Source organism: Lutjanus erythropterus, chromosome 4 (assembly GCF_056507025.1).
Source record: "Lutjanus erythropterus isolate fLutEry1 chromosome 4, fLutEry1.hap2, whole genome shotgun sequence".
In the NCBI taxonomy this organism is placed as follows: domain Eukaryota; kingdom Metazoa; phylum Chordata; class Actinopteri; order Lutjaniformes; family Lutjanidae; genus Lutjanus; species Lutjanus erythropterus.
The window spans coordinates 31,725,923-31,748,201 of NC_139320.1; the positions used below are offsets into that span (position 1 = coordinate 31,725,923).

The 22,279-nt window shown below is 40.7% G+C and overlaps 4 protein-coding genes and 1 long non-coding RNA gene across 9 annotated transcripts in view; 3 read left to right on the forward strand and 2 right to left on the reverse strand.

Moving 5' to 3' along the window:
• The first annotated feature begins 281 nt into the window (after window positions 1–281).
• tsen34 (TSEN34 tRNA splicing endonuclease subunit) lies at window positions 282–3,570 on the forward strand. 3 transcript variants are annotated; one of them, XM_084716419.1, is made up of 6 exons: window positions 282–571; window positions 676–722; window positions 1,171–1,443; window positions 1,530–1,665; window positions 1,746–2,036; window positions 2,458–3,570. In XM_084716419.1, exons 3-6 carry the CDS (start codon window positions 1,180–1,182, stop codon window positions 2,643–2,645), a joined length of 879 nt encoding a protein of 292 aa, XP_084572545.1. In that variant the 5' UTR covers window positions 282–571; window positions 676–722; window positions 1,171–1,179; the 3' UTR covers window positions 2,646–3,570. The 3 variants fall into 3 exon arrangements, with proteins under 3 accessions (XP_084572545.1, XP_084572543.1, XP_084572544.1); XM_084716417.1 differs by lacking the exon at window positions 676–722 and having other exon boundaries at window positions 283–571; XM_084716418.1 differs by lacking the exon at window positions 282–571 and having other exon boundaries at window positions 579–722.
• Window positions 3,571–3,806: 236 nt separating this feature from the next.
• mindy4b (MINDY family member 4B) lies at window positions 3,807–10,825 on the reverse strand. Its single transcript, XM_084717625.1, has 11 exons — window positions 10,531–10,825; window positions 9,588–9,725; window positions 8,861–8,980; window positions 8,592–8,689; window positions 8,058–8,223; window positions 6,891–6,956; window positions 6,733–6,803; window positions 6,332–6,404; window positions 5,990–6,166; window positions 4,572–4,752; window positions 3,807–4,462 (listed from the first exon to the last, which is right to left on the reverse strand). Exons 1-11 carry the CDS (start codon window positions 10,591–10,593, stop codon window positions 4,320–4,322), a joined length of 1,296 nt encoding a protein of 431 aa, XP_084573751.1. The 5' UTR covers window positions 10,594–10,825; the 3' UTR covers window positions 3,807–4,319.
• Window positions 6,461–18,080, forward strand: LOC146328585 (uncharacterized). Its single transcript, XR_014769987.1, has 5 exons — window positions 6,461–6,826; window positions 8,876–9,076; window positions 12,620–12,906; window positions 17,069–17,304; window positions 17,943–18,080. It is a non-coding gene; the product is annotated as an uncharacterized LOC146328585 (long non-coding RNA).
• On the reverse strand, window positions 14,320–18,718 carry clrn1 (clarin 1). The gene is made up of 3 exons (XM_084717623.1): window positions 17,995–18,718; window positions 17,067–17,246; window positions 14,320–15,258 (listed from the first exon to the last, which is right to left on the reverse strand). Exons 1-3 carry the CDS (start codon window positions 18,245–18,247, stop codon window positions 14,993–14,995), a joined length of 699 nt encoding a protein of 232 aa, XP_084573749.1. The 5' UTR covers window positions 18,248–18,718; the 3' UTR covers window positions 14,320–14,992.
• Window positions 18,719–20,551: 1,833 nt separating this feature from the next.
• masp1 (MBL associated serine protease 1) overlaps window positions 20,552–22,279 on the forward strand; it is a 14,291-nt gene continuing 12,563 nt past the window's right edge. For 2 of the 3 annotated variants that reach the window (XM_084717619.1, XM_084717622.1), the window contains exons 1-2: window positions 20,552–20,640; window positions 21,818–22,055. In XM_084717619.1, the coding sequence (XP_084573745.1) occupies window positions 20,636–20,640; window positions 21,818–22,055 (243 nt within the window). In that variant the 5' untranslated portion in view covers window positions 20,552–20,635. Of the gene's footprint in view, window positions 20,641–21,817; window positions 22,056–22,279 lie in introns of those variants that run through there. The other variant, XM_084717621.1, reaches the window with a different exon arrangement.

Sequence of the window (22,279 nt, forward strand, 5' to 3'; positions counted from 1 at the left end):
ATTTTAGTATTTATTGGTCACATGATGAACAAATGACTGATGAAAATCTGTCGTACTGAATCAATACTGAATTTTAAAATGTAGAAAATAGATACAGATTAAACTCAGGGCTCTAGCGTCACGTTTAACAATACTCAGCCTGTCATTGGTTGACTTCGCTGTCAGTCAAATATATCTGCGCTTCTATTGGTCAGTTTTTCCGGCCTGCGTTTCTCTGTGTGCGCTCTTTTTTGTCTCCCAAGCGGTTAAAGGGGGCGGTCGCGTGTCATTCGCCGTCCCGTCCCGCTGAAATGTGTCGGTGTGCATATCAAACGCGCGGATTGAGCATGCGCGTGTTTCTTTAGTTTGTGAGCGCTCAGTGACGCTGACTGTTTTGTTTGATACGTCATGTCGGTGTCTATAGTTCGTTATGTTCTGTACATATACATATAGATATAAAGCAGGGACACAGACGGCAGCAGGTCGGTGTCTGTAGTTTGTGTCTCACTGCCGTAAAAAAAGTATCTCCGGGTCAGTTTACAGCAGGTCGTGAGAAGCGGGACCGGAAGCACGTGCGCATAGCATCTCCACAGTAAGCTGACTCCGTCACACTGATAACTGATTGACTGTTTCTGACTGTGACTGACTGTTTATTCATGACTGTCTGTAACTGACTGTGTTTGTGCGTGTAAACAGACAGACAGACTCACCTGTGTGCTGTAGGGGACAGCTCATCTGAACAGGTGAGACAGTTTAAAGGTATAATCTGTAACAGTTTTTTTTTAGAAAGACAAACATGTTGACATGAGTATAGACTCAGAAATATGATGTCCGTCAACTGACCGTCTGTCAGTGTGTGTTTGTGTCTGTACCTACAGACACTCTGCAGCTCTGACTGTCACTTGTTGTTTTGGTCCTTTGGACGTTTGACTGACACAAACCATCGATGTTTGACGTCCTGGACGGTCAACGTGAATAAAGTCTGGTTTATTTTGATAAAGAGATCAGATCCATGACTGTGGCTTATATGTAACCATGGTAACTGATACCACTGAACTAGCCTGCTCTGTAACCATGGTAACTGATACCACTGAACATCAATAATGAAAATAATCATTGTTTGCTGCCCTGTAAATATGTTTATACTGATCAGCAAATCGGTGTCTGATCAGTGTTATTGATCCCCCACAGACTGTGGTGATGGACGAGGAGGAAAAGGACTCGAGTCACGTGGTGGGGGTCAGTGTGTGTGACTCTGCCCCCCTGCTGTGGAGGATGGAGGACCTGCGGTCAGTGAGGTCACACGGCCTGGTGGGTGCACTGCTGGGTTCACTGCCCCGAACGCCACGACAGAACGGCCGCCTGGGACGCCCACTGCTGCTGCTGCCTGAGGAGGAGAGGCTGCTGAGGGAGCGTCATGCCGCCACCACCACCACTGCTGCTGCTCTACCCACCAACCAACAGGTGAGTTTACCTGCTGATGACTTGGGGACTGGGACCAGGGACTGGTCCACAGGTGTGTTCTGACTGGCTGTTGATGATGATGTCAGGATGGAGGGGTGGAGCTTCATAAGGAGGTGCGTCAGCACAAGGAGGACCAGAAGAGGAGTTATGAGGAGCAGAGTGTCCTCGCTCTGGAGGACAGAAAGTCAGCGCTCCTCCGAGCTATGACATCAACACAGAAAGGTGAGAAGACAGGTGAACATCTGGAGCGAGCCCGCCCACACCTTCAGTCTGACCAACAGTCCTGGTTCTGGTTCTCTCAGGTTCTAGATCTGGAGCAGCGGCCACAGACGAAGACCTGCGCAGCCGCCTGGAGGACCTGGACCGCAGCTTTACCTTCCCTCACTCAGCACTGGCGGTCCAGCTGAGCACGGCAAGGGCGGGGCTGGCTTACTGTCCCGAGGCCCGGGCCGTCCTGCAGGCTGACCAGCCAATCAGAGGACAGGATGGCCCACACCGCGCCGCCAGGTATCAGGTGTTCAGAGACCTGAGGGGGCGGGGCTTCTACCTGACATCGGCGGGGAAGTTTGGAGGAGACTTTCTGGTTTACCCAGGTCAGTTTGAGTTCAGTACAGGAGCTGTCAGCCAATCAGTGAAGCTGCTGTGGGTTAAGATTAGGTTAGTTTTAGGTTGGTGTTTGGTTATATTATATATATAGATATTCAGTTTACTGTCAGAGAGGAATAAAGAAACCAGAAAATATTCACATTTAAGAAACTGAAATCAGAGAATTTTTATTTTTAAAAACACTCAGAACAATTTCTATTTATAAAACTTGTTTGATTAATTTAATAATCGATTAGTAATTGATTAATTGTTGCAGCTGTAGTAAACAGTATGATAAACGTCAGTGTAAACCATGATATAATACAGTATGTATCACAGGTACGGTGGCTCTGAGGGACAAACATCATCGTCAAAAGATGAAACATGTTAAAGTTCATGTCTCCTGTCTGTCTGTGTCTTTGTCTCTAGGTGACCCTCTCCGGTTCCACGCTCATTTCATCGCCGTCTGTCTGTCTCTGGATGAGTCCGTCTGTCTGCTGGACGTCCTCGCCGTTGCTCGTCTGGGCTCCAATGTGAAGAAGACGGTCCTGCTTTGCTCGCCGGGGACGGATGGACAAGTCCTGTACACCTCTCTGCAGTGGAGCGGCATGGTCTGAACCTGAATCTGGACCTGGACGTGGACCTGGAGGTCTGTCCTGCACTCAGGGACACCAGGAGCCTCTTCAGGTCCCCTGCTGGTCCCCGGGGCACAGGCTTGAACCACAGACTGAGATCAGACTCTGTGGGCCTGAGAGACACTGACCGGGACAGTCTGAACCTGGACCCGAGGACAGGCGTCAGTAAGGGTCTCTGGTTGTTCTGTAGGACTCAAATGTCCTCTGCTCCATTCTGGTTTTCTATAGAGCTGCAACGATTAACTGATTATTAATCAGTTGATTAATAGTGTGATTCATGTTTGAACCTATTTTTCAAGTCTTTCCAGTAACAACAGTTATATTATCAATCATTTTCTCTATTAATCAAATAGTTATTTGGTCCATAAAATTGTGAAAAATGTTGATCAGTGTTTCTAAAAGTCCAAGATGACGTCCTCAAATGTCTTGTTTTGTCCACAACTCAAAGATATTCAGTTTACTGTCAGAGAGGAGGAAAGAAACCAGAAAATATTCACATTTAAGAAGCTGAAATCAGAGTTTTTTATTTTTAAAAAATAGATCAAAACAATTAATCAATTATCAACATAATTGGCGATTAATTTGATAATTGATTAATTGTTGCAGTTCTGGTTCTGACGGGTACTGGAGCTCTAATGGAGAGACAGTATCAGGAGACAGTATCAGGAGACAGTAATCGGAGACAGTCATCTTAGTTTGAAGAGAAACTGGAAGGAAGTCCATCTGAAATCTGACAATGAGCAGATTTATGAGTTCAAACATGTTCAGTCTGTTGTCTGATTCTTTCGAGGACACTGTGGACATGAAGTGATGTGACATGTCCAACAGAGGGCAAAAACACTCCTGTTTTTTCTTCTTCATGACATCCGGAAATAAAAGCTGTACCTGGACCAGGAGTCCAGGAGAACCCACTGAAACTGAGTCTTCAGTTTAATTTTGGTCTTTAAAGAGGAGAGATGCACTCACTGCAAGATTTTTTTATGGGTGTGAACGGCAGATTCACCTGCACACTCCTATTTTCTTTTTCATGACATCCAGAAGAAAGTTATAATTGGACCCGAGTCCAGCAGAATTCATTAAAACTGAGTCCTCAGTTTATTTTTGGTCTTTAAAGAGCAGAGAGGCACCGATTTTCTTGGTTGATTCTGTTTTGTTTTTTTTAAGGGTCTGACCTGCCAATTCCAATTTTGTCCGATTCTTAATTTCAGTCTATGAACTAAAGCTGTCATACACAAACATTTTTCAGACTTTTCTTTCATGTAAAATTGAATCGAATGTTGATTTTTTAGACAAAGACTATTAAATAATTTGGACATTTTCTCCAAAAGTGCCCCAGGTTACAGCCAGGCCTTATTATATTATCATATGAACATTTATTAACATTATGTATCAGAGGAAACACTCGTGAGCAGGTTGGGAGGGTAACTTTAAAAATATATTCCAGTACAGTCACTAATTATCTATTAAAACTGTAGTCAGTAATGTAATCCAAGTATCAGAATATTAACATACTTTAATACTGTGATACCGATGAACCTGGTTCTACTGACCCACACTCTGCAGTCTAATAACCTGCTGACTCAGCTGTGATCAGTGGTGCTTCAACATCATCATCATCATCATCAGGTGTGACAGGTGAGTCTCCTGTCAGGTGTGTCAGTAAAAAGGTGTGGTGTTGTTCCAGTCCACAGCAGCTCCGGCCCACTTGGTCCTGATGGTCATCTCAAGGGAAGGAAACCTCTTCTCTGGGTCTACGTCAGAGTCTGAGGACGACGCCTCCCAGTGGTGAGAGTGAGTGTCTGCAGGACAGACAGGACAGACAGAGACTGGATCACACCTGGACACAGATTGAATACAGACCAGATCACACCTGGACAGAGGATCAGGATTCAGGGTTGCGGTCCTCACCTACAGTCAGCCTGGCCGTGGTCTTCTGGGACTTCTGTCCGTTGTAGTAGTACAGGTGGAACAGGTGTTCCATCCTCCAATCAGAGAGCAGCGAGCAGTTCACACTGAACATCACAGAGTGGCTGCCATTGATGCAACAGAGCCAAACAGGAAACCTGGGGGTCTTCAACATGCTGCCCACCTGGAGACAGGACAGGTGAACACAGGTGAGCATGCTGTTCCACCTTCCACCTTTAATTCAGTCTATTTAATTAGACCTTTAGAATTTAACTGCGGTCTTAAATAATCCCCAGATATTTCACCTGGACTTTAATTGTGACCGTTACTATTTTTCCTTGTGTTTCAAATTCTCTCTCTGTCAGATATGAACGTGTTCTAACAGTAGCAGGCTGATGCGAAGCTGCCGACAGAGAGACCGCATGGAGACAGTGAGAGCTGTGATTGGTCAGTGTGGGCTCTTCATTCATCACACCTGCAAATACAGATGAGCTGACATCAAATATAAAAAAAACCCCACTGTAATGACAGGAAGCATTAATATTCAGCTTGTTGTACATATTTAATGATTGTGTTCAGAATGTTGTCTCATCGATCTCCTGATGTAAACACGATCAGCTCGGCGTCTAATTAAAATATGATCCCCCATGATCACATGATCCGTCTGCCAGCTGACATCAGACACTGAACCATAAAACAGCTGAACACTGAGACACACGAGTAATTCCACCTTAACAGGAACGGGTGTAGTCATGGAGTTGTCTGAGTATTAGTATTTTCTGTAGCATCACTGCAGTGGTAATATCATCACTAGAAAGTAGAGAATTTTATATCACTGCATCTGATGTAGTAGTAGTAGTATCAGTAGGATTAGTAGCAGTAGTGCTTTTGGGAATACAAATATACCAGCTGATAAAAAAAAAACTTCCAGTGAAAACTAATTTTGATATGAAACTGCAAAGAAGATAACATTCTTTAGGTCTGGAGAGGTGAATATTCGTTAATTTATGGCAAAGTTAAAGTTAGTGGAAGTAACTAAATACAAATACTCAAGTTATTTTAATTAAGTAGTTTTTGGGGGGTACTTGTACATTTATGAGTAGCTTTTCAAGTCTGTACTTTTACTGAAACTTGAGTATTCATTACACCATGTATTCTACTTAGTTACTTTTAAACTCATTATGGAGTACTGAGTATTGTCTAGTACTATCTAGTATTGTTTAGTATTGCCTAGTGTTATCTGTTATTGTCTAGTGTTGTCCAGAACCGCATGGTTGTCTAGTCGAGTCTACACTGTAAAACTGAAGTTTATTAGAGTTGTTCACACGTAAGATACATGTACTATTTATTTTGTGTTGAATAAAAAATATAAATAAATAGTAGTGGTAGCAGTAGTATTTGCAGTAGTAGTAGTCCTGCACCTGTGGAAGTCGTCCTCTGTCCTCCTGCTCGCGGCTCCACGTCAGGTAACCGACATCAGTGCGGGACAGGACTCCCTGCAGGGGGCGCTGCAGAGGCCGTCCGTCCTCCCCACAGGATACCGTCCCGTTGAAGACATTTGGACTGGCCCGACCCGTCAGGAGCAGGTTCACCAGAGCCTGCGGAGACACAGGAGAGACAAGCTGTGCGACATCAGGACAGACTAGCTGAGACACAGCGGAGACAAGCTAAGAGAAAGACCAGCTGAGGGACATCAGGACAGACCAGCACCTGTCAGTCCACATGAGGACGTCCTCCTGTGTCAGTGCTTTTACGTTTCTCACCTGCCGACAGACAAAGTTTCCCAGACTGACGTAGAGCAGGTGGGACGTGGTGGAGTCCAGATCGTCCTTCAGCCTGTGAGGAAGACGAGGACGTGGATGAGGACACATGAGACACCTGCAGCTGGACTGAAGATGAAGTTTAACGGTTTGTCCTCTTAGTTTTGTGTTTCTTCATTTTTACAGTTCAGTTTTTGCTTGTTACGTTTAGTTTTGGAAATTTGTAAAGCTGCTTAAAAGTCTAAAGGTTCAGCTGCTGTCTGACTGATCAATGACACGATTATTGATCCAGCTGTGTTGTTTGTTGTAGCTGTGAGAGATCTGATTGGTCAGAAGTGTCTACAGGATGTACTGAGCAGCCTGCAGGAGGCGCTGGTGTCACCTGAAGGTTTCAGTGTTGTTACCTGTCGACTGTCCTGGAGCAGATGAGACTGTAGAGGAACAGGATGACTCCATGACTGCCCTCCTCTTTAAACTGGAGAAGTCATCACCAATCAGGTTGGTAAATATCAGTTATTGATTATTGATTTTCAGTCTGTGCTGATAATCAGGATGCACTCACACACTGAATGTGGTCCAGGATGAACGTTCTCACGTCTTCTTTCTTATTAAATGTGAACAGCTGCAACTGGAACACAGTGATGCATGATGGGACATTAACAGGTATTAAATTAAAACTTAAAGTCTGTTAGTGAGGTTCCACCAGGAACCTTCAGTACAGCTTCAGGGTTCCTTGATAGAGGTTCTCCATGAGTAATAAACTCTTCTGGAAGGATGGTGGTGTGGTGTTCAACCACCTATAGGTCCTAAAGAACCAGTAGAACCTCCTCAATGACCAATAGAACCTCTGGAACAACTTTAAGTTACTAAAACTTCTTGAAGGTCCACAAGAACCCAATCAACAGCCATAAAAAGTCCTAGAGTACCTAGAACCTCCCAAAGGAATTCTAGAACCTCCTGACTGACCACTACACCCTCCTAAAGAACCTTTATAACCTTTTAAATGACCCCTAGTACCCACTCAATGACCATCAAAAGGCTATTAAAATTTAGAAAGTACTATGGAGCCTCTTCATTGACCAGTAGAACCTCTCAGAGAACCTCTAGAGTTTTATGACTAATAATAAAAACTCCTCAAGAACCCACCAACAAAACTCTTAAAGTACTTAAATGACCACTAAAACCCGTCTGACCTCTAAAACCTCCTCAAGAACCCCTAGAACTTCTTAAACTGCCATCAAAATTCCAAGGTATAATCAGTACCCATGAAAACCTACTGGACAACACCTAGAACCTCCTTAATGACCACTAGAGCCTCCTAAAGGTCCTCCAGAACATTCTCAAAAGCCATCAAAACTCTAAAAGTGCTATAGAACCTCCTCAATGACCACTAGAACCTACAAAATGACACATAGAGGAATTCTAGATCCTTCTCAATGACGACAAAAACCTCTTAAAGGATCTCTCGGCTCTGGTTTGACCTAACCCAAACCTCCTCAATGACCACCAGAACCTCCTAAAGAACCTTTAGAACATCCTAAATGGCCCCTGATGTACTCAACAACCTTCAAAAGACTATTAAAACTCCTAAAGTACAAAAGAACCCCCTCAATGAGCCCCTAAGAGAACCTGTGGACGTTTATCACTGGCTAATAAAGCCTCCACAAGGACCCCTAGAACTTGTGTGGTACTGTGATACTGTGTGGTACTGTGTAGTACTGTGTGGTACCCTCTCTGTGAAGGTGTCCAGTTTGTAGTCCAGGTGAGGGGTGATGCAGTAGTCTTCTGTTACCAAGGTAACCGTGGCACTGACCTCCTGACCGGCCAACCAGAGGCTGTCGGTCAGCGCTGCCGCCAGCGCCCTGTCCTGATCCTTCAGTCCAACGTCACACAGACTGCAGACAGAGGGTGGACAAAATAACAAAAACACCTGACAACGTGATGACATCACTAAACAGACCTCTGACAGGTGGAGTCACAATGAGACCAAAAACTGAAGGTCATCGTGTCTCAGATCTGACCTGTTGATGTGGTTAATACATGTTATAATGACTCATAGAAAGGATTAATGACAGAAATGAGCTGTAATGAAGCAGAGTGATCGTCTGTCTGCTGGGACACTGAGACATGTTGTCTGTCTTAACCCTCTCATGTTGCAGGTGTGTTTTCATGTTGTCATGTGACATCATGTTGTCAGTTGGTGGAAGTATCGTCTTCACTGCGGACATGTCCTACAGGACGATGACAGCATGTCCGTCCTCACCTGTGCAGCGTCTGTCTGTCTGAGCTGCTCTGACGGGTGAACAGCAGGTGTTTAATGATCCGAGCCTGAACGACCATCTGAACGGCCCGAGCCCCGCCCTGAAAGACACAAATATCCGTCAATCATTTTCTTGATTAATCGATTATCAAAATAGTAGCAGTCAATTTATGGATTAATGGATTAATCATTGCAGCTGTAGTTAAAAGCTGTCTAACAGTAGAAGGCGTTGTCAGTACTTGTACTAGTTGTATTTGATGTGTGTGTCTCACCCTGTCTGTGTCCAGAGCATAGGACATCTCAGAGTTCGTCTCTCTGAACTGGAAGATGGATTTCCTCCACTCGTAGTTGAAGACATGAAACGTCCCTCCAAACAGGATCCTCCTGAGACTCTGAGGACCAGCAGAGACAGGAAGAGACATGAAGACGGAGCTGGACTGAGTGTGACTGATGGACAGTTCTGACTGATCGGCCTCACAGTCAAATAGGTGAAGTCCCACAAATACTCTGTTACTGTACTCCGGTAGAGTTTTCAGGTCTGTACTTTACTAAAGTTCTTATTTTTCTGGTTCTGTACATTTGAACATAAATATCTGTTCTTTCTACTCACATTTTCAAAACAGGTTTACACCAAACATTGAGACAGATTTCAGTCTAAAAGGATGAGACAATAACACACACAGACGTAACAAGACAAAAACTTACATGAAGGACAAAAACAACATAATGAAATGAAAAATGACGTAACGAGATCCATTTCCAGGGTGAGACTGGATACATGACATAACAAGACTGTTTGTGTGTTCTCAGCTGGTCTGTAGTCAGTTTAACATCCAGACAACAACAGTGTCATGTGACCTGCTCACATTTCCACGGAAACAAACTTTATGTGAGTGTTTGTCTCTCTGACAGATGGACAGTTGGACCAGACCTGCCAACATTTGGGTTTAATTAAGCTGCACAGAAAATAACATTTTTCAGACAGACAGTCTGTCTCACCTCGGTCAGCTGGGGGGTGACTGGTGTCCCTCCAAGACCCGGGGAGATGATCAGTCTTCTGGGGATGGAGCAGAGCTGTGGCAGGCTCCTGCAGGGTGGAGGAGCCTCCTCCTGCTCCTCCTCCACATCCAGCAGCCTCTGAAGACAGGAGAGCACACCTGAGGACACCTGTCCAACAATCTGACCTGAGGACACCTGTCCAACAATCTGACCTGAGGACACCTGTCCAACAACCTGACCTGAGACACCTGTCCAGCAACCTGACCAGGGCTGCAGCTAACCATTATTGTTATTGTCGATCAGCCTGTTGATTATTTTCTCTGTTAATTGATTAATTAATCTTGTCATAGTCTTGTAAAAGACTTGAAAAACAGTTCCAAACGTGTGCACAGATTATGACAGGATCGATTAATCGATTACCTGAGAAAATGATCGACAGAATAATTGACAGTGAAAGTTAATCAGTTGCAGCCCTGAAATCGTCCATATCTTCCCCCAGTGAAAGACAAACCCCCGTCCATTATGTTTTAATAAAGTAAATATGATTAAATAAATCAAATATCATTAAATTCATTGATTGTCACTCAATCAATTAAATATCATTCAATATATTTTTGTAGAACAGTGTCAGTCTCTAACAAAACAGTACTTGATAATGGTTGAATTAATATCCAGATGTGATTGAATGCTGATGTTCAGAATTCATTGAACACCAACAGTTAAAAAGTAACTAATACTCTGAGTAGTTTTTGACAAGAATACTTTTATGCATTTGTTTGTACTGTTACTAGAATATTTGTATAACAACAGTAATTTGACTTTTCATGTTTCAGTAATATGTCAGTCATGTAAGATTACTTCTACTTGTGTACTACTTGAGTTTTCAGTACTCTGACCAGTAATCTTTACAGCAGTAATCCAACAGTAACTTGTAATCACTCACGTCAGGATTCCTGTTGACCTCCTGTTGAAGCAGCTCGATGTAGTCCAGCCTGTACTCTGACATCACCAAATACTACAACTACTGACAGCAGTATTAGTACTACTGACAGTACTACAGTACTACTGACTACTCCTGCTACTGCACTGCAGCTAATGACTGCTCTGATACAGTACTGACTGCAGTACTGACTGCAGTAACAGTGAAGCTCTGAGACACACAGCAGGTAGATACACACCTGATACTCTACACTGACTCTGTGTGTGTCTGTTCTAGGATCAGCTGTCTGTAAACTGACCTGAGTGCAGCGGAACAACTGTACCAGCAGGGGGCGCTCTCACCCATTAATATGATTATTGGTTACTGTCTCCTCCTCCTCTGATTGGCTCCTCATAGGAACCAATCAACAACAAATGAATGACAAATTTACAGTCTTTGCTCCTCCCATCTGATCTGCTCTAAATGTGGATGAATATGAAGATACTTACAATCTCATGTTGTGAATTCAACCTGCAGAGGAAATGTTCAATGTTATTGATCTCAACAAATCAGTTGGATTTTAAACTGTCAGTGAAATCAGTCTATCAGTCTATCAATCCATCAATCTATCTGTCTGACAGATTTCACTAACAACTTCCCTCGAGTGCTGCAGGTCAGACACCTGGACCAGGATCTGCTGTATCTGAACACACACACACACACACACACACACACACACACAGAGACAGACAGAGTGTAATAATGTATAAAAATTAAATATTCTAAACGAGTTAATGATATAATGTGTAATAATTAATAAGCTGTGTATAATATATAATTGTGTGTGTGTGTGTGTGTGTGTGTGTGTGTGTGTGTGTGTGTGTGTGTGTGTGTGTGTGTGTTTGTGTGTGTGTGTGTTTGTTTGTTTGTTTGTTTGTTTGTTCCACTCTGTTCTGAGAGGAGAACGTGTGAGAACATGTTGGTCTCACCTGCTGCTCTGAGCTCATGTTCTGTCACTTCAACACGTCTGTTCTCTACAGAACATCGGGGGAACTTGAAGCTGGAACAATGAGCACAAAGTGTCGATGAAACAGTTTAATAATTTGTTTGTTCATATTTTGATTTGTGCCAATTTATAAATAATAATCAAAGTAATAATCAAAGAGCAGTTTATATGAAGAACTTATGAACAAAGTTTTTCTACAAACAGATGAAGATTAAAAGATTAAAACAGCAACTTCATGTAAAAAAAAAAATATAAACTGACAATTGATTTTTTTTTTATTGTTAAGATAGATAATAATAAAATACAGTTCTTCCATGTTTGTTCACTACATTCTTTCTTTTTAATTTTACTCCACATTTTAAATGAAGTGGACTCGTCATTAATTTAAGAGAATATTTGCACTTTTATTTTGTAGTTAAATTTTGAAACAAATCAACACAGAAATCAGATTTTAATCTGCAGGCTGAACTAATTTCAAATCTATAAAATGTAAAATTTATTTTACAGAGTGGAAATATTAGAAACAGTAACTAATAAACAGAATCAACTAAATTTCCAACTTTCTGAGTGTAGTTCAGTGGAGGATTTTCTTTGATTAATTGAATTAAGCTGGTTTAAACTGAGGAAATGAGTTCTTACCTGCAGACGATCATCAGACTGAAGCTTCACCTGAGAGACACAAGGCTTTTTTATTCAACACACACACACACACACACACACACACACACACACACACACACATACACATACACCTACACCTTGTGTCTTTGCCCTGTGTTGTGTCTTCAAGGCAGCAATCGATCAATCAGTCCACTGATCAAAGATAAAAAGATTCATACAATTTTATTTTATAAATCAAACCTTTTAAAAATAATACTCACACTGTAACGTTACATTATTTCATTTTTTACATTAAATCTAGTTTTCTGTAATGTGATATACATTGATCAATATAAACAATCAAAGGATGTAAGATGATATCATATATCATATTCATATGTGATCATTTTTCTTCTGAACTTGACCCAGTCGGCCTGACGTCTTTATTTTTACAGTGCAGACAGTCTGAAGCTGCTCACATGTGATGATGTCTTTATTTTTTTACAGTGTGTCTGAAGGCGGTCCAGCAGCGTCTCAGATGAGACGGTGTCCTTTAATTGGTCATCTATTGAATGAGACACCACCATTAATCACATGATGGAAACAAGACAACCCCCCGCAGGTCCAGGCCTTCACAGGACCGTCCAAGTCCTCATCACACCGGATTGTTTGGTTCTGTCAACACGTCCAAATCCAGAGGTCCTGATGAGACAGTGTCAGTGTCACTGCAGGAGACGAGACGAAGACAAGCCTTATTAGACCATCCTGTTGTCCTCCTTTAAGACCAGAGACAGGTACGTCACAGTGGACTGACAGACACTCAGAGAGACGAGGATGTCTCAGCTGAACCCTGATTGTATGTCGATCATGTGATCAATCAGCTGTTTAGTTACAATAAATAAAGCTATGGTTCTGTTCAGCAGTATCACTGTAATCTAACCTCCAACCACCAGAGGCAGCACTGAGCTCTCTGCTCGTTCCATCAGTATTGAAGAAAAAACATTAAAAACATTTGATGTGTCTATTGTGACTTTACTGACATCAGCTGATGTCACAACAGCACATCTGGGGAGCTTTTAGGTTTCTGTCATCTGATTGGTTCACAAAGAGGCCTATATGTTGGTGTTAGCATGATAGCATCTCTCAGATTTAAAGTTAGATTTGTCTCTGAGTTGAGATACAATGTAAAAAAAAAAAAAAAAAAAAATGAGCCACAGACTCAAACACAGAGCTGGTCATGTCAGACATCAGACACAAATTTTAATTCTGTAAATAATTCATTTATTTTCTTTATGTTGACACGTTGTCCTGACTGAACTTCACATGAATCTAAAATCAATGCCTGTGTAAACCCTCGGTGACATGCAGGTGACAGAAAACAAACATGTTCATACAAAAACATAGACAGACAACAACATACTAAACTTTTATACAGTAAATCATGTGCTCAATAAAATTTGTTATTAAAGTGACAAAGACGAGAAATAATAAACCAGTTCATGTTCAAATTAAACAAATACATTAAAAAATATTTAAAGTCAAATTATAACAAATGTATATAATATATGACATCAGAATAAACAGACATGATGTTCCCTCCTGATGGACAGATAGCTTCACTTGTTGCTAAAGAGGCTAACTGCTAACTGCTGCATTCATGTGCTGTGTGAATAATCAGAAAAATAAGTTTCTGAAAGTTGGCAGAAGTTTTGTAATGTGACTTGCTGAGTTGATGACATCATATATGCAGAAATATGGTGGACGAGAGTAAATGTTTCATTGATAACTTTTAATTAATTCATGTTTTATGTGATTTGTAATCTGGTATCTATAGAGGCCCATTTCCACCACTGAAAAAAATATCCCCATGTTAAGGCATAATTATGGGCTAAATAATTCAACTTAAATACTACACTGATTAATCCATTTGGATAACCAACTAATCATTTTATATAATTTTTCAAATAAAAAAGGTCCAAATTCTCTGATTTCAGCTTCTTAAATATGAATAATTTCTAGCTTCTTTCCTCCTCTCTTACAGTAAACTGGATATCTTTGAGTTGTGGAAAAAACAGGACGTCATCTTGGACGCTGATCAGCATTCTGACATTTTATGGACCAAACAACCAATTGATTAAGGGAGAAAATGATTAACTAGCAGATTAATTAACAAATTAATCAATAATGAAAATAATCATTAGAGGTAATTTTGTTCTGGATCTGCAAAGGAACAACTTTGGTGTGGCAGACCATCCAAGGAGCACATGAAGGCAGCATGACTGTAACCAGCTGCTGTTAGCTAGTTGTCTTAGTTAGTTGTGCAGCTAATGTTAGCAGTTTAACAACAAGTAAAGCTATCTGTCCATCAGGAAACTTCATAAATCACAGAGAGCCACAGCAGAGCAGCCGGAGGACATCAGAGAGAAATATGATCCACATATCTTCTTCTTCTTCTGAATCAAATAAATGATTAACTGATTTTCAAAATGACCAAATGTCATTAACATAATTGATGAACGTACTGACTGACTGACTGTCTAGCTGAGGCAGTTTGATTTGTTGGTCAGTTCATGCAGTTTTCTGGTTGCAGCTTTGTAAATGCTTGCTGGTTTTCAGTGTTTTATATCAAACTAAACTGAATCTCATGAGAAGACGTCACCTGGAACTACAGAAACAACTTTCTGACATTTTACAGACTAAAGCTTTAATTGATTAATCAATAAAATAATGTGCAGAATAATTAATAATCAAAATACTTGTTAGTTTCAGTCTATGAACGAACTTTTAAAAACATCACATTTGTTGTGATGTGTCTTAAAATGGCCGCTGTTTGGCTTCATGTGTCTTTTGTCCTTCAGAGGACACTTCATGTGTCCTCTGTCAGTACATGAGGTCGGCCGCCCCCCCGCTCAGGTCCAACTCTTTGGTGTCCTGGAAGGGGAACTGGATTCCTGTCAGTCGGATCAGCAGGACATTGAGTCCATGGAGGAGGAAGATGAGGAAGAAGAGCCAGAAGGATCGGTCGTAACGCTCACTGTACGTCTGGAACACAAAGTTCACCTCGTTGAAGTTGGCAATTCGCTCAGACAAATGATGGAGCTTCACCTCCGATGCGAACAGGATCATCACCAGACAGCTGCATACACCTGTAGACAGGCAGGACGTCACTGTCAACACTGTCAATAAAGTTTCATACAGAAAAAGCTGTTTGCATGCAGGACGTTTAGGACACTCCCTAAAAACTTAATTTACGCTTCATCTCTGTTTGAGAACAGCAGCAGGTTTTGGGAGGAACAGATTACGTGTAACGGGATTACATAATCTGGAAACAAAAAAGGTGACTGTATTCTGCTACAGGTGCAGATAAAAAAAATGTAATCAGATTACAGAGGTCAAAAGTTGAAAGATTAAAAATAAAAATACATTTTTTTTTATCTTGGTGTCACAAACAGGATGTTACAGCAGATAAAGGCAACAAAGACAATCATGATTAATTAATCCTGCCACAATCTTGTAGAAGACTTGAAAAACAGGTCCAAACATGTGGAGAACATGTTTGAACCTGTTTTTTATTTTAACATTTTTAACATTTTATGGACCAAATAACTAATTGATTAAGGGAGACAATAATCGTTCGTTGCAGCCAAAAAAAAAACACTGCCTTAGACTGAACAGTTTCACCATATTTGAGGTAATCCAAAAGTAACAGAAAGTAATCATGTTACATTACTTTAATATTCTGATACTTGGACTACATTACTGACTACATTATTTCACAGGTAATTAGTAACTCTATCAGGATACATTTTTATAGTAACCCTCCCAACGCTGGTCAGCAGGTTAAAGTCATGTGACATAACGTGAATCGATGTTGGTTTAATCTCAGGTTTAAAATCAGCTTCATAAACATCTTTTTAGTTCACGGTTTTGTTCATTTATCCAAAAAAAGTGATGAACCAATGACAATGAGAACCAACATCAAACAAACACGTAGGACATAAGACTCCGCCCCCGCTGGACACCAAATTTTTAAGGCGTTCTGCCTGCCACTGTAAGGTAGGATATCTCATAGATTTCTGTCTTTATGAATCACATCCACACTGACTCGTCTCTGTCCTCCACCCTTCATGTCTTGTATTTGAGCTGCAGGCGTCTCTCTGGTGAACGTGTTAACAGCAGCTGGGGGGGGCAGCGTTTGATTGACAGGTGGTCTGTGTGACAGATTAAGTGAAATCAGACCACAGTCTCCTGCCTCGCTCTCTGTTTCTGTAATTGCAGCGATTATCGGACGACACTCGGTGTGTCCGATTGTCCTCGGTCCAGTTTAAACTAAAACCCTGTCTCATGACTGCTCCTGATCATCTGCTCACAGTCACAGGGGAGCTGGCTGCTGTCCCACAATGCACTGGGTCAACTGATGTTACGCTTTCAACCAATAACACAATCCAGAACTGAGGACCCGACTTCACCTTTTCACTGACACACATTGACATTACACCAGGACCAGGAACCTTTGGGGGAACTTGATGTGTTTCCACCTCAAGGACCAGGAACCTTTGGAGTGACGCACTGTGTTTCCACCTCAGGGATCGGAACCTTTTGAGAAACTCACTGTGTTTCCACTTCAGGAACCAGAAATATTTAGAGGAACTCAGTGTTTCCACTTCAGGGACAAGGAACCTTTGGGGTAACCTGGTGTGTTTCCACCTCAGGAACCTTTGAGGAACCTCGATGTGTTTTCACTTCAGGGACCAGGAACCTTTGGGCGTACTTATATCCATGTTCTCCACATGTTTGGACCTATTTTTCAAGTCTTTGCTGTGACAACTGGATTAATTATTGATTAACCTGTTCATTATTTTTTTGATTGATCAATTAGTAGTAGTACAGATTTTCTAATGTATGGCAGTATAATCAGAGACAGATGATGTCATGATGATGTAATGTTTCTCACAGCAGATGAAGGTCCACAGGTAAAGTCCCATGGGACCTTGCAGTGTCTCATACGGTCGTCCGAAAGCGTTGAAGAAGAAGAAGCCAGTGGCCACCGAGGAGAAAAGGATCACGACACCACAGAAGAAGATGACGGTGACGTGGAGACCTGCTGGGATGGCACTCAGCAGGTCTGGGAAGACTGGAAGAACCAGAGGAGAACCAGAAAAGAACCAGAGAGGAACATTGAGAACATGGAGGTGAGTGAATGTTAATAACGACATTAAATCAAGTCAGTTAGTCTGATATGTACATATATATAAATATGCATTTATTTAACATCTCAATGCCTGGTTAAGATAAAATAACATCTGATAAAGATGCAAATAACACCTCGATGAGATGCATTTCACACCTTGTTTACATGTTTTTGCTCCTTGTGGATGAAGAACCTGCAGTTCTGAAGCGTTTATGGTCCATTTGGCCTCTGGTGTGTGTGTGTGTGTGTGTGTGTGTGTGTGTATTGTTAGAGGAACAGAGCCGTCTTGTTTCTGCTCATCAGAACTTGAACATCTCGTTCTGATCAGTCAGGCAGAAGCTCGTTAGTGAAGGACGGCTGCTCTCATTAACTGGGGCCAGTCAGCTCTGTGTGCTGGTGGAGAATCTGTCCTCTGTCCTCTGTGTCCTCTGTGTCTCCCTGAGCTCTCAGAATGGTTGTCCCTGTACAGAACTCTGAGCTGTGATATCAGAACATCTTTGACTCGGTGCAGCTTCATCTGATTCTCAGAACTCTGAGAATCTCTTTAATTATTCAGTGACCAGCTGGATAATTAATGAGCAGCTGTGATCATGTGACCTGAACTCAGTGTATATAATAAAGTGTCTGTGCGTTTCTCAGGAGAGTCTCACCTGTAGGACAGGTGTCTGTCAGAACCAGGACCTGGACCCACCTGAGAAGCGTCCCGGTCTTCCTCCCAGTCCACACTGTTTGACCTTCTGTCCCCCGAACAGTCCGTAGTCCAGGGCTCCCAAGAACTTTTCCAGCTCTGGTCCTGAGGCGTTGACCAACTCCGCTCCGGTCCGGCACAGAACCGTCCCGCTGATCCAGAACGGCAGACCGGTCGCCACGGCGGCTGTCAGGGCGCACCAGAACCCCAACAGACCAGAGACCGAGAACAGGATCCGCTTCTGACGGGACGGCATCCTTGAGGAAAACTGGGGGAGGGGGACCAGGACCGCAGGATGGCCCAATCACCCCCCCGCAACCTGAACCAGAACCACAACTAGAACTAGAACCAGACCAGAACCCTCCCTGTCACAGAGTCCTCCAGCAGAGTCCAGCAGGTCCACAGACTGGAGGACTGATAGAGTCCTGCACCAGAGTGAGGCAGGTTGGTGTTCAGGTCTCCACAGCAACGAGAGCTCAGATTACTGAGGGAGGGGGGCCAGTTGTAAATGTCACACACACACACACACACACACACACACTGAGCTGTCACATGGAGGTGAGGTGGCACCTCCTGCTGGTCACACGCTGGTCCTCCAATCACATTCAAAGCAGAAATAAACAAGTTATCAGGAAAGTCTAAGTGAGTTGATACTTTATTAATAAATATAAAAACATAAAAATATAGAAATATAAAGATAAAAATATTCTGGTGTCTCAGTTTGTACAGTGCATCATACACAGAGAGCACAGGTCCTTCACAGCAGCCATGGATTGATTATTTATTACTTTATTTTATTTTATTTAGAGACTAAAGCAGCCTGCTTGCCTGCAGTAAACCACCTCTGAGCTGCACTAATTCCAAATAAGTTAAAAACTCAGAAGTTTAAGGTTTTCAGAACTTAAATATTTGGATTTTTGTGCTGTTTGATTCCATTTAAATGTAAATTATTGATTAAGCCATCTCTTTCCAGTGGTAGTAAGTTATCAGAACTGAAGAAATTTTAAGTATAAAAAACAACTATTTCATGTTCTCAAAGTCAAAGTAGTAATAAATAAAACATTTGTTATTATCACTATTTCTTAAAATAGTTGTGTGTTAGAGACATTTTTAATTACCTTATTTTATAAGTTTAATAAACACAAAAGAAAGAAAATTCTTCTGGTACTCTAAGTTAACAGAACCCCTAAAGAAATTTTTAATTTTCACTACTTACTAATAATAATTAATTTGAACATTTGGTTTTACAGTGTTGACCTGTCAGGTGTCTCATCAAACCACTTGATCACTTACAGTCCTGATTATTGATTATTTACCACAATAAATATCAGTTTCTATAAAGTGTTGAACACTTAGTTAACAGAAACACGACTGTTCAGCCTGTTTCTGATGAGTTATTGATGAGGTGATTGTCTCAGCTGTTTGATCGTTGTTTTGTTTTGATTAGTTGTGTTTGTTAACCTAAAGTGTAGAAATACTCTGTTGGTGCTGTTTAGTTTAGTTTAGATTCATGAGCACATCACATCTTTTTTTTTTTTTCTGGGGAACCATTTTTTAAAAATGACAAACCATCGTAATCTACCTCACAGTATGTCTTAATTTTTGCATAAATGAACATTCCCGACTATTTTTACTGCCATTTTTGCATCATCTTATATTTTCTTCATGCATGTTATGAAAACCATACATGAACAAGGGAACACATACTTTATTTCAGTTAAAAATTGATTATTTCACACAATAAAGTAAACAATCTGCAACCAAAACAGGAACAGGCTGAAGGCCAAGGCTTGTTTTTGTCGATCCATTAAGATGAGATAATGCTGAATATCAGCTTTACAAAAAAAGGAGAAAAAAAATAAAATTTCCTCTAAATTATAATCAAAGATGGACAACCCTCTTAAATATTTATGTTTACTTATATTTCCTTTTCTTAATTATAAAAATGAATACAAATACACAGTATTATTATTATTGGTTTTTTTTTTACACATGTTCAATATTTTATAAATGAGAAATAAATGCATTTAGGAAAATCTTAAATTTGTAGAATTTCTTCCGTAGTCTTTCAATAATTTAGTGACCCAAATAAAATCTCTCAGTGTCTGGGAATGACTGGACTGCACAACTAATTGATTAATCACTTAGATTAATTAGTTGTATTCCTAAAACTGTATATTAGGCTGAACAACAACACCACACCTTATTTTATATTGCAGTATTCCAAAAGTAAAAGAAAATAATCAAGTTACATTACTTTAATATTGTGATACCTGGATTAGGTTACTTACTTTTAAAGCAGGTAATTTACTTTAGTGATCAATAAAGTTTTATTTGACCTAACAATAATAATAACAATAATAATAATGTCAGTTTATATTAACTGTTTAATTTATAACAAAACATCATCTTTATGTTAATGTGTGTAAAATATAAACCTATATATTTGATATTTGATATTTAATTCAGACTTTAAGGATCTGAGAGTTTCTCCGCCGCCGTCCCGCCCCTTTCAGACCTGACGTGATGACGCAGGGTTCTTCAGACACGTCAGACGTCAGAGTGAAGTCGGCGAGGCTCCGTGAGTCCGGACAGACTCAGGATCAGATCAGAGAGGAGCTGACGGATCAGTTTCTGCCGCAGGATGAGGTCAGTAAACTCATCAATAACACAATCAATCAATACCGCTTCGATCAGAGTCATTGATCACACAGAGCTGCTCTGTCTGCAGCGGTAAACGTCTGAGTTTAGTTGTTAAAGTTCACAGGTTCGATCAGAAACTTTATTGATCCTCCAGTGATGAGCTGCTGCAAGACGAACTGATAATCAATAATCTGGGAAATTTCTGATACACACTTTGCAATTAACGGTTATCAATTAATCTCTCAATTAACTGAGTAATTAATCATGTCAGTCTTTAGAGTTGAAAAATAGGTCCAAATACAGGCGCATTACATATCGATCATTTCCTCCATTAATCAATAGTTGTTCAGTCCATAAAATATCAGAAAATGTTGAAAAATGTCCAAGATGACGTCCTCAAATGTCTCGTTTTGTCCACGACTCAAAAATATTCAGTTTACTGTCAGAAAGGAGGAAAGTAACCAGAAAATATTCACTTTTTTAAAAATAAAAATAACATAAAACGATTAATCAATGATCAAAATAGTTGACAGGTCATTTTATTGTCAATTAATAATTAACAATAATAATAATAATAATAATAAAATACTGAACCACAATGTCACCATATCTACTATGATAATACATGATTAATTATTTTATTTAATTATTTTTATTTTATTTTATTAAACAGTTGTATTGGTTAAAGGAAAAAATAATGTTATACAAACAAAAAAATGACACACACACCATATTCAATTTATTTAATAAAGGACATTTTTTCAAGGGTTGATTTTTCTTTTTTATTAGCATGATAAATATCTTATTAATCAACTATTGTAATAAATTAATTGTCAGCTATTTTTGATAATTGATGAATTGTTTGAGTCATTTTTTTTAAAAATAGAAAAATTCAAGTCGAGACAAAACAAGATACCTGAGGACGTCATTTGGACACTTAAATCAACATTTTCTGAAATTTTACGGATCAAACAACTGATCGATTACTGGAAGAATTATTGTCAGATTGATCACTAGTTGAAAAATAGGTCCAAACATGTGAAAAAAATGTTTGGACCTATTTTTCAATTAACAAGATTGTGACAGGATTAATTTTTCACCATTTCCTGAAATCAATAAATAAATTAGACTGTATGTATATTACAACTGTATATAAATGATGGGAATCTTGTCTCCTCTCCAGTCTGTTCCTCCTCCCCTCGCTCCTCCTCCTCCTCTTTGTCTCCCTCCTGCTGGACGCCCACCCTCCCCCGCTCTCTGAGATGTACGGCAGCCTGCAGAGTCCAAACTTCCCAGAGCCGTACCCCAGAGAAACCCAGCTGCTCTGGAACCTGAGCGTCCCTGAAGGGTTCCAGATCAGACTCTACTTCAGTCACTTCGACCTGGAACCGTCCTACCTGTGTGAGTACGACTACGTCAAGGTAAGACTGACTGACTCTGCGCTGCAGCAAGGCATCATGGGGTACTGAAGGGGCTCTGATCCAGGTCTCTGATCCTCATTTAAACCAGAATAAAACCCACAACCTGGATCCTGGTTCACACTGAAACACACAATGATGTTGCTGTAAATATGTCACATGACATCTACAGGTACCTCCTTACATTAATGTCATTATATACAGTGTGTATATCACGGCCAAAATGG

Coding starts and splice junctions, on each gene's coding strand:
- tsen34 (XM_084716419.1), top strand. CDS start 1,180: ATGGACGAGGAGGAAAAGGACTCGAGTCACGTGGTGGGGGTCAGTGTG. Junction 1,666..1,745: donor TATGACATCAACACAGAAAG/GTGAGAAGACAG, acceptor TGGTTCTCTCAG/GTTCTAGATCTGGAGCAGCG. Junction 2,037..2,457: donor AGACTTTCTGGTTTACCCAG/GTCAGTTTGAGT, acceptor CTTTGTCTCTAG/GTGACCCTCTCCGGTTCCAC.
- mindy4b (XM_084717625.1), bottom strand. CDS start 10,593: ATGTCAGAGTACAGGCTGGACTACATCGAGCTGCTTCAACAGGAGGTC. Junction 9,726..10,530: donor AGGTCAACAGGAATCCTGAC/GTGAGTGATTAC, acceptor TCCTGTCTTCAG/AGGCTGCTGGATGTGGAGGA. Junction 4,753..5,989: donor ACAGAGGACGACTTCCACAG/GTGCAGGACTAC, acceptor TCCTGTCTCCAG/GTGGGCAGCATGTTGAAGAC.
- clrn1 (XM_084717623.1), bottom strand. CDS start 18,247: ATGCCGTCCCGTCAGAAGCGGATCCTGTTCTCGGTCTCTGGTCTGTTG. Junction 17,247..17,994: donor AAGACCGGGACGCTTCTCAG/GTGGGTCCAGGT, acceptor TGGTTCTTCCAG/TCTTCCCAGACCTGCTGAGT. Junction 15,259..17,066: donor CCTGTGGACCTTCATCTGCT/GTGAGAAACATT, acceptor GCCTGTCTACAG/GTGTATGCAGCTGTCTGGTG.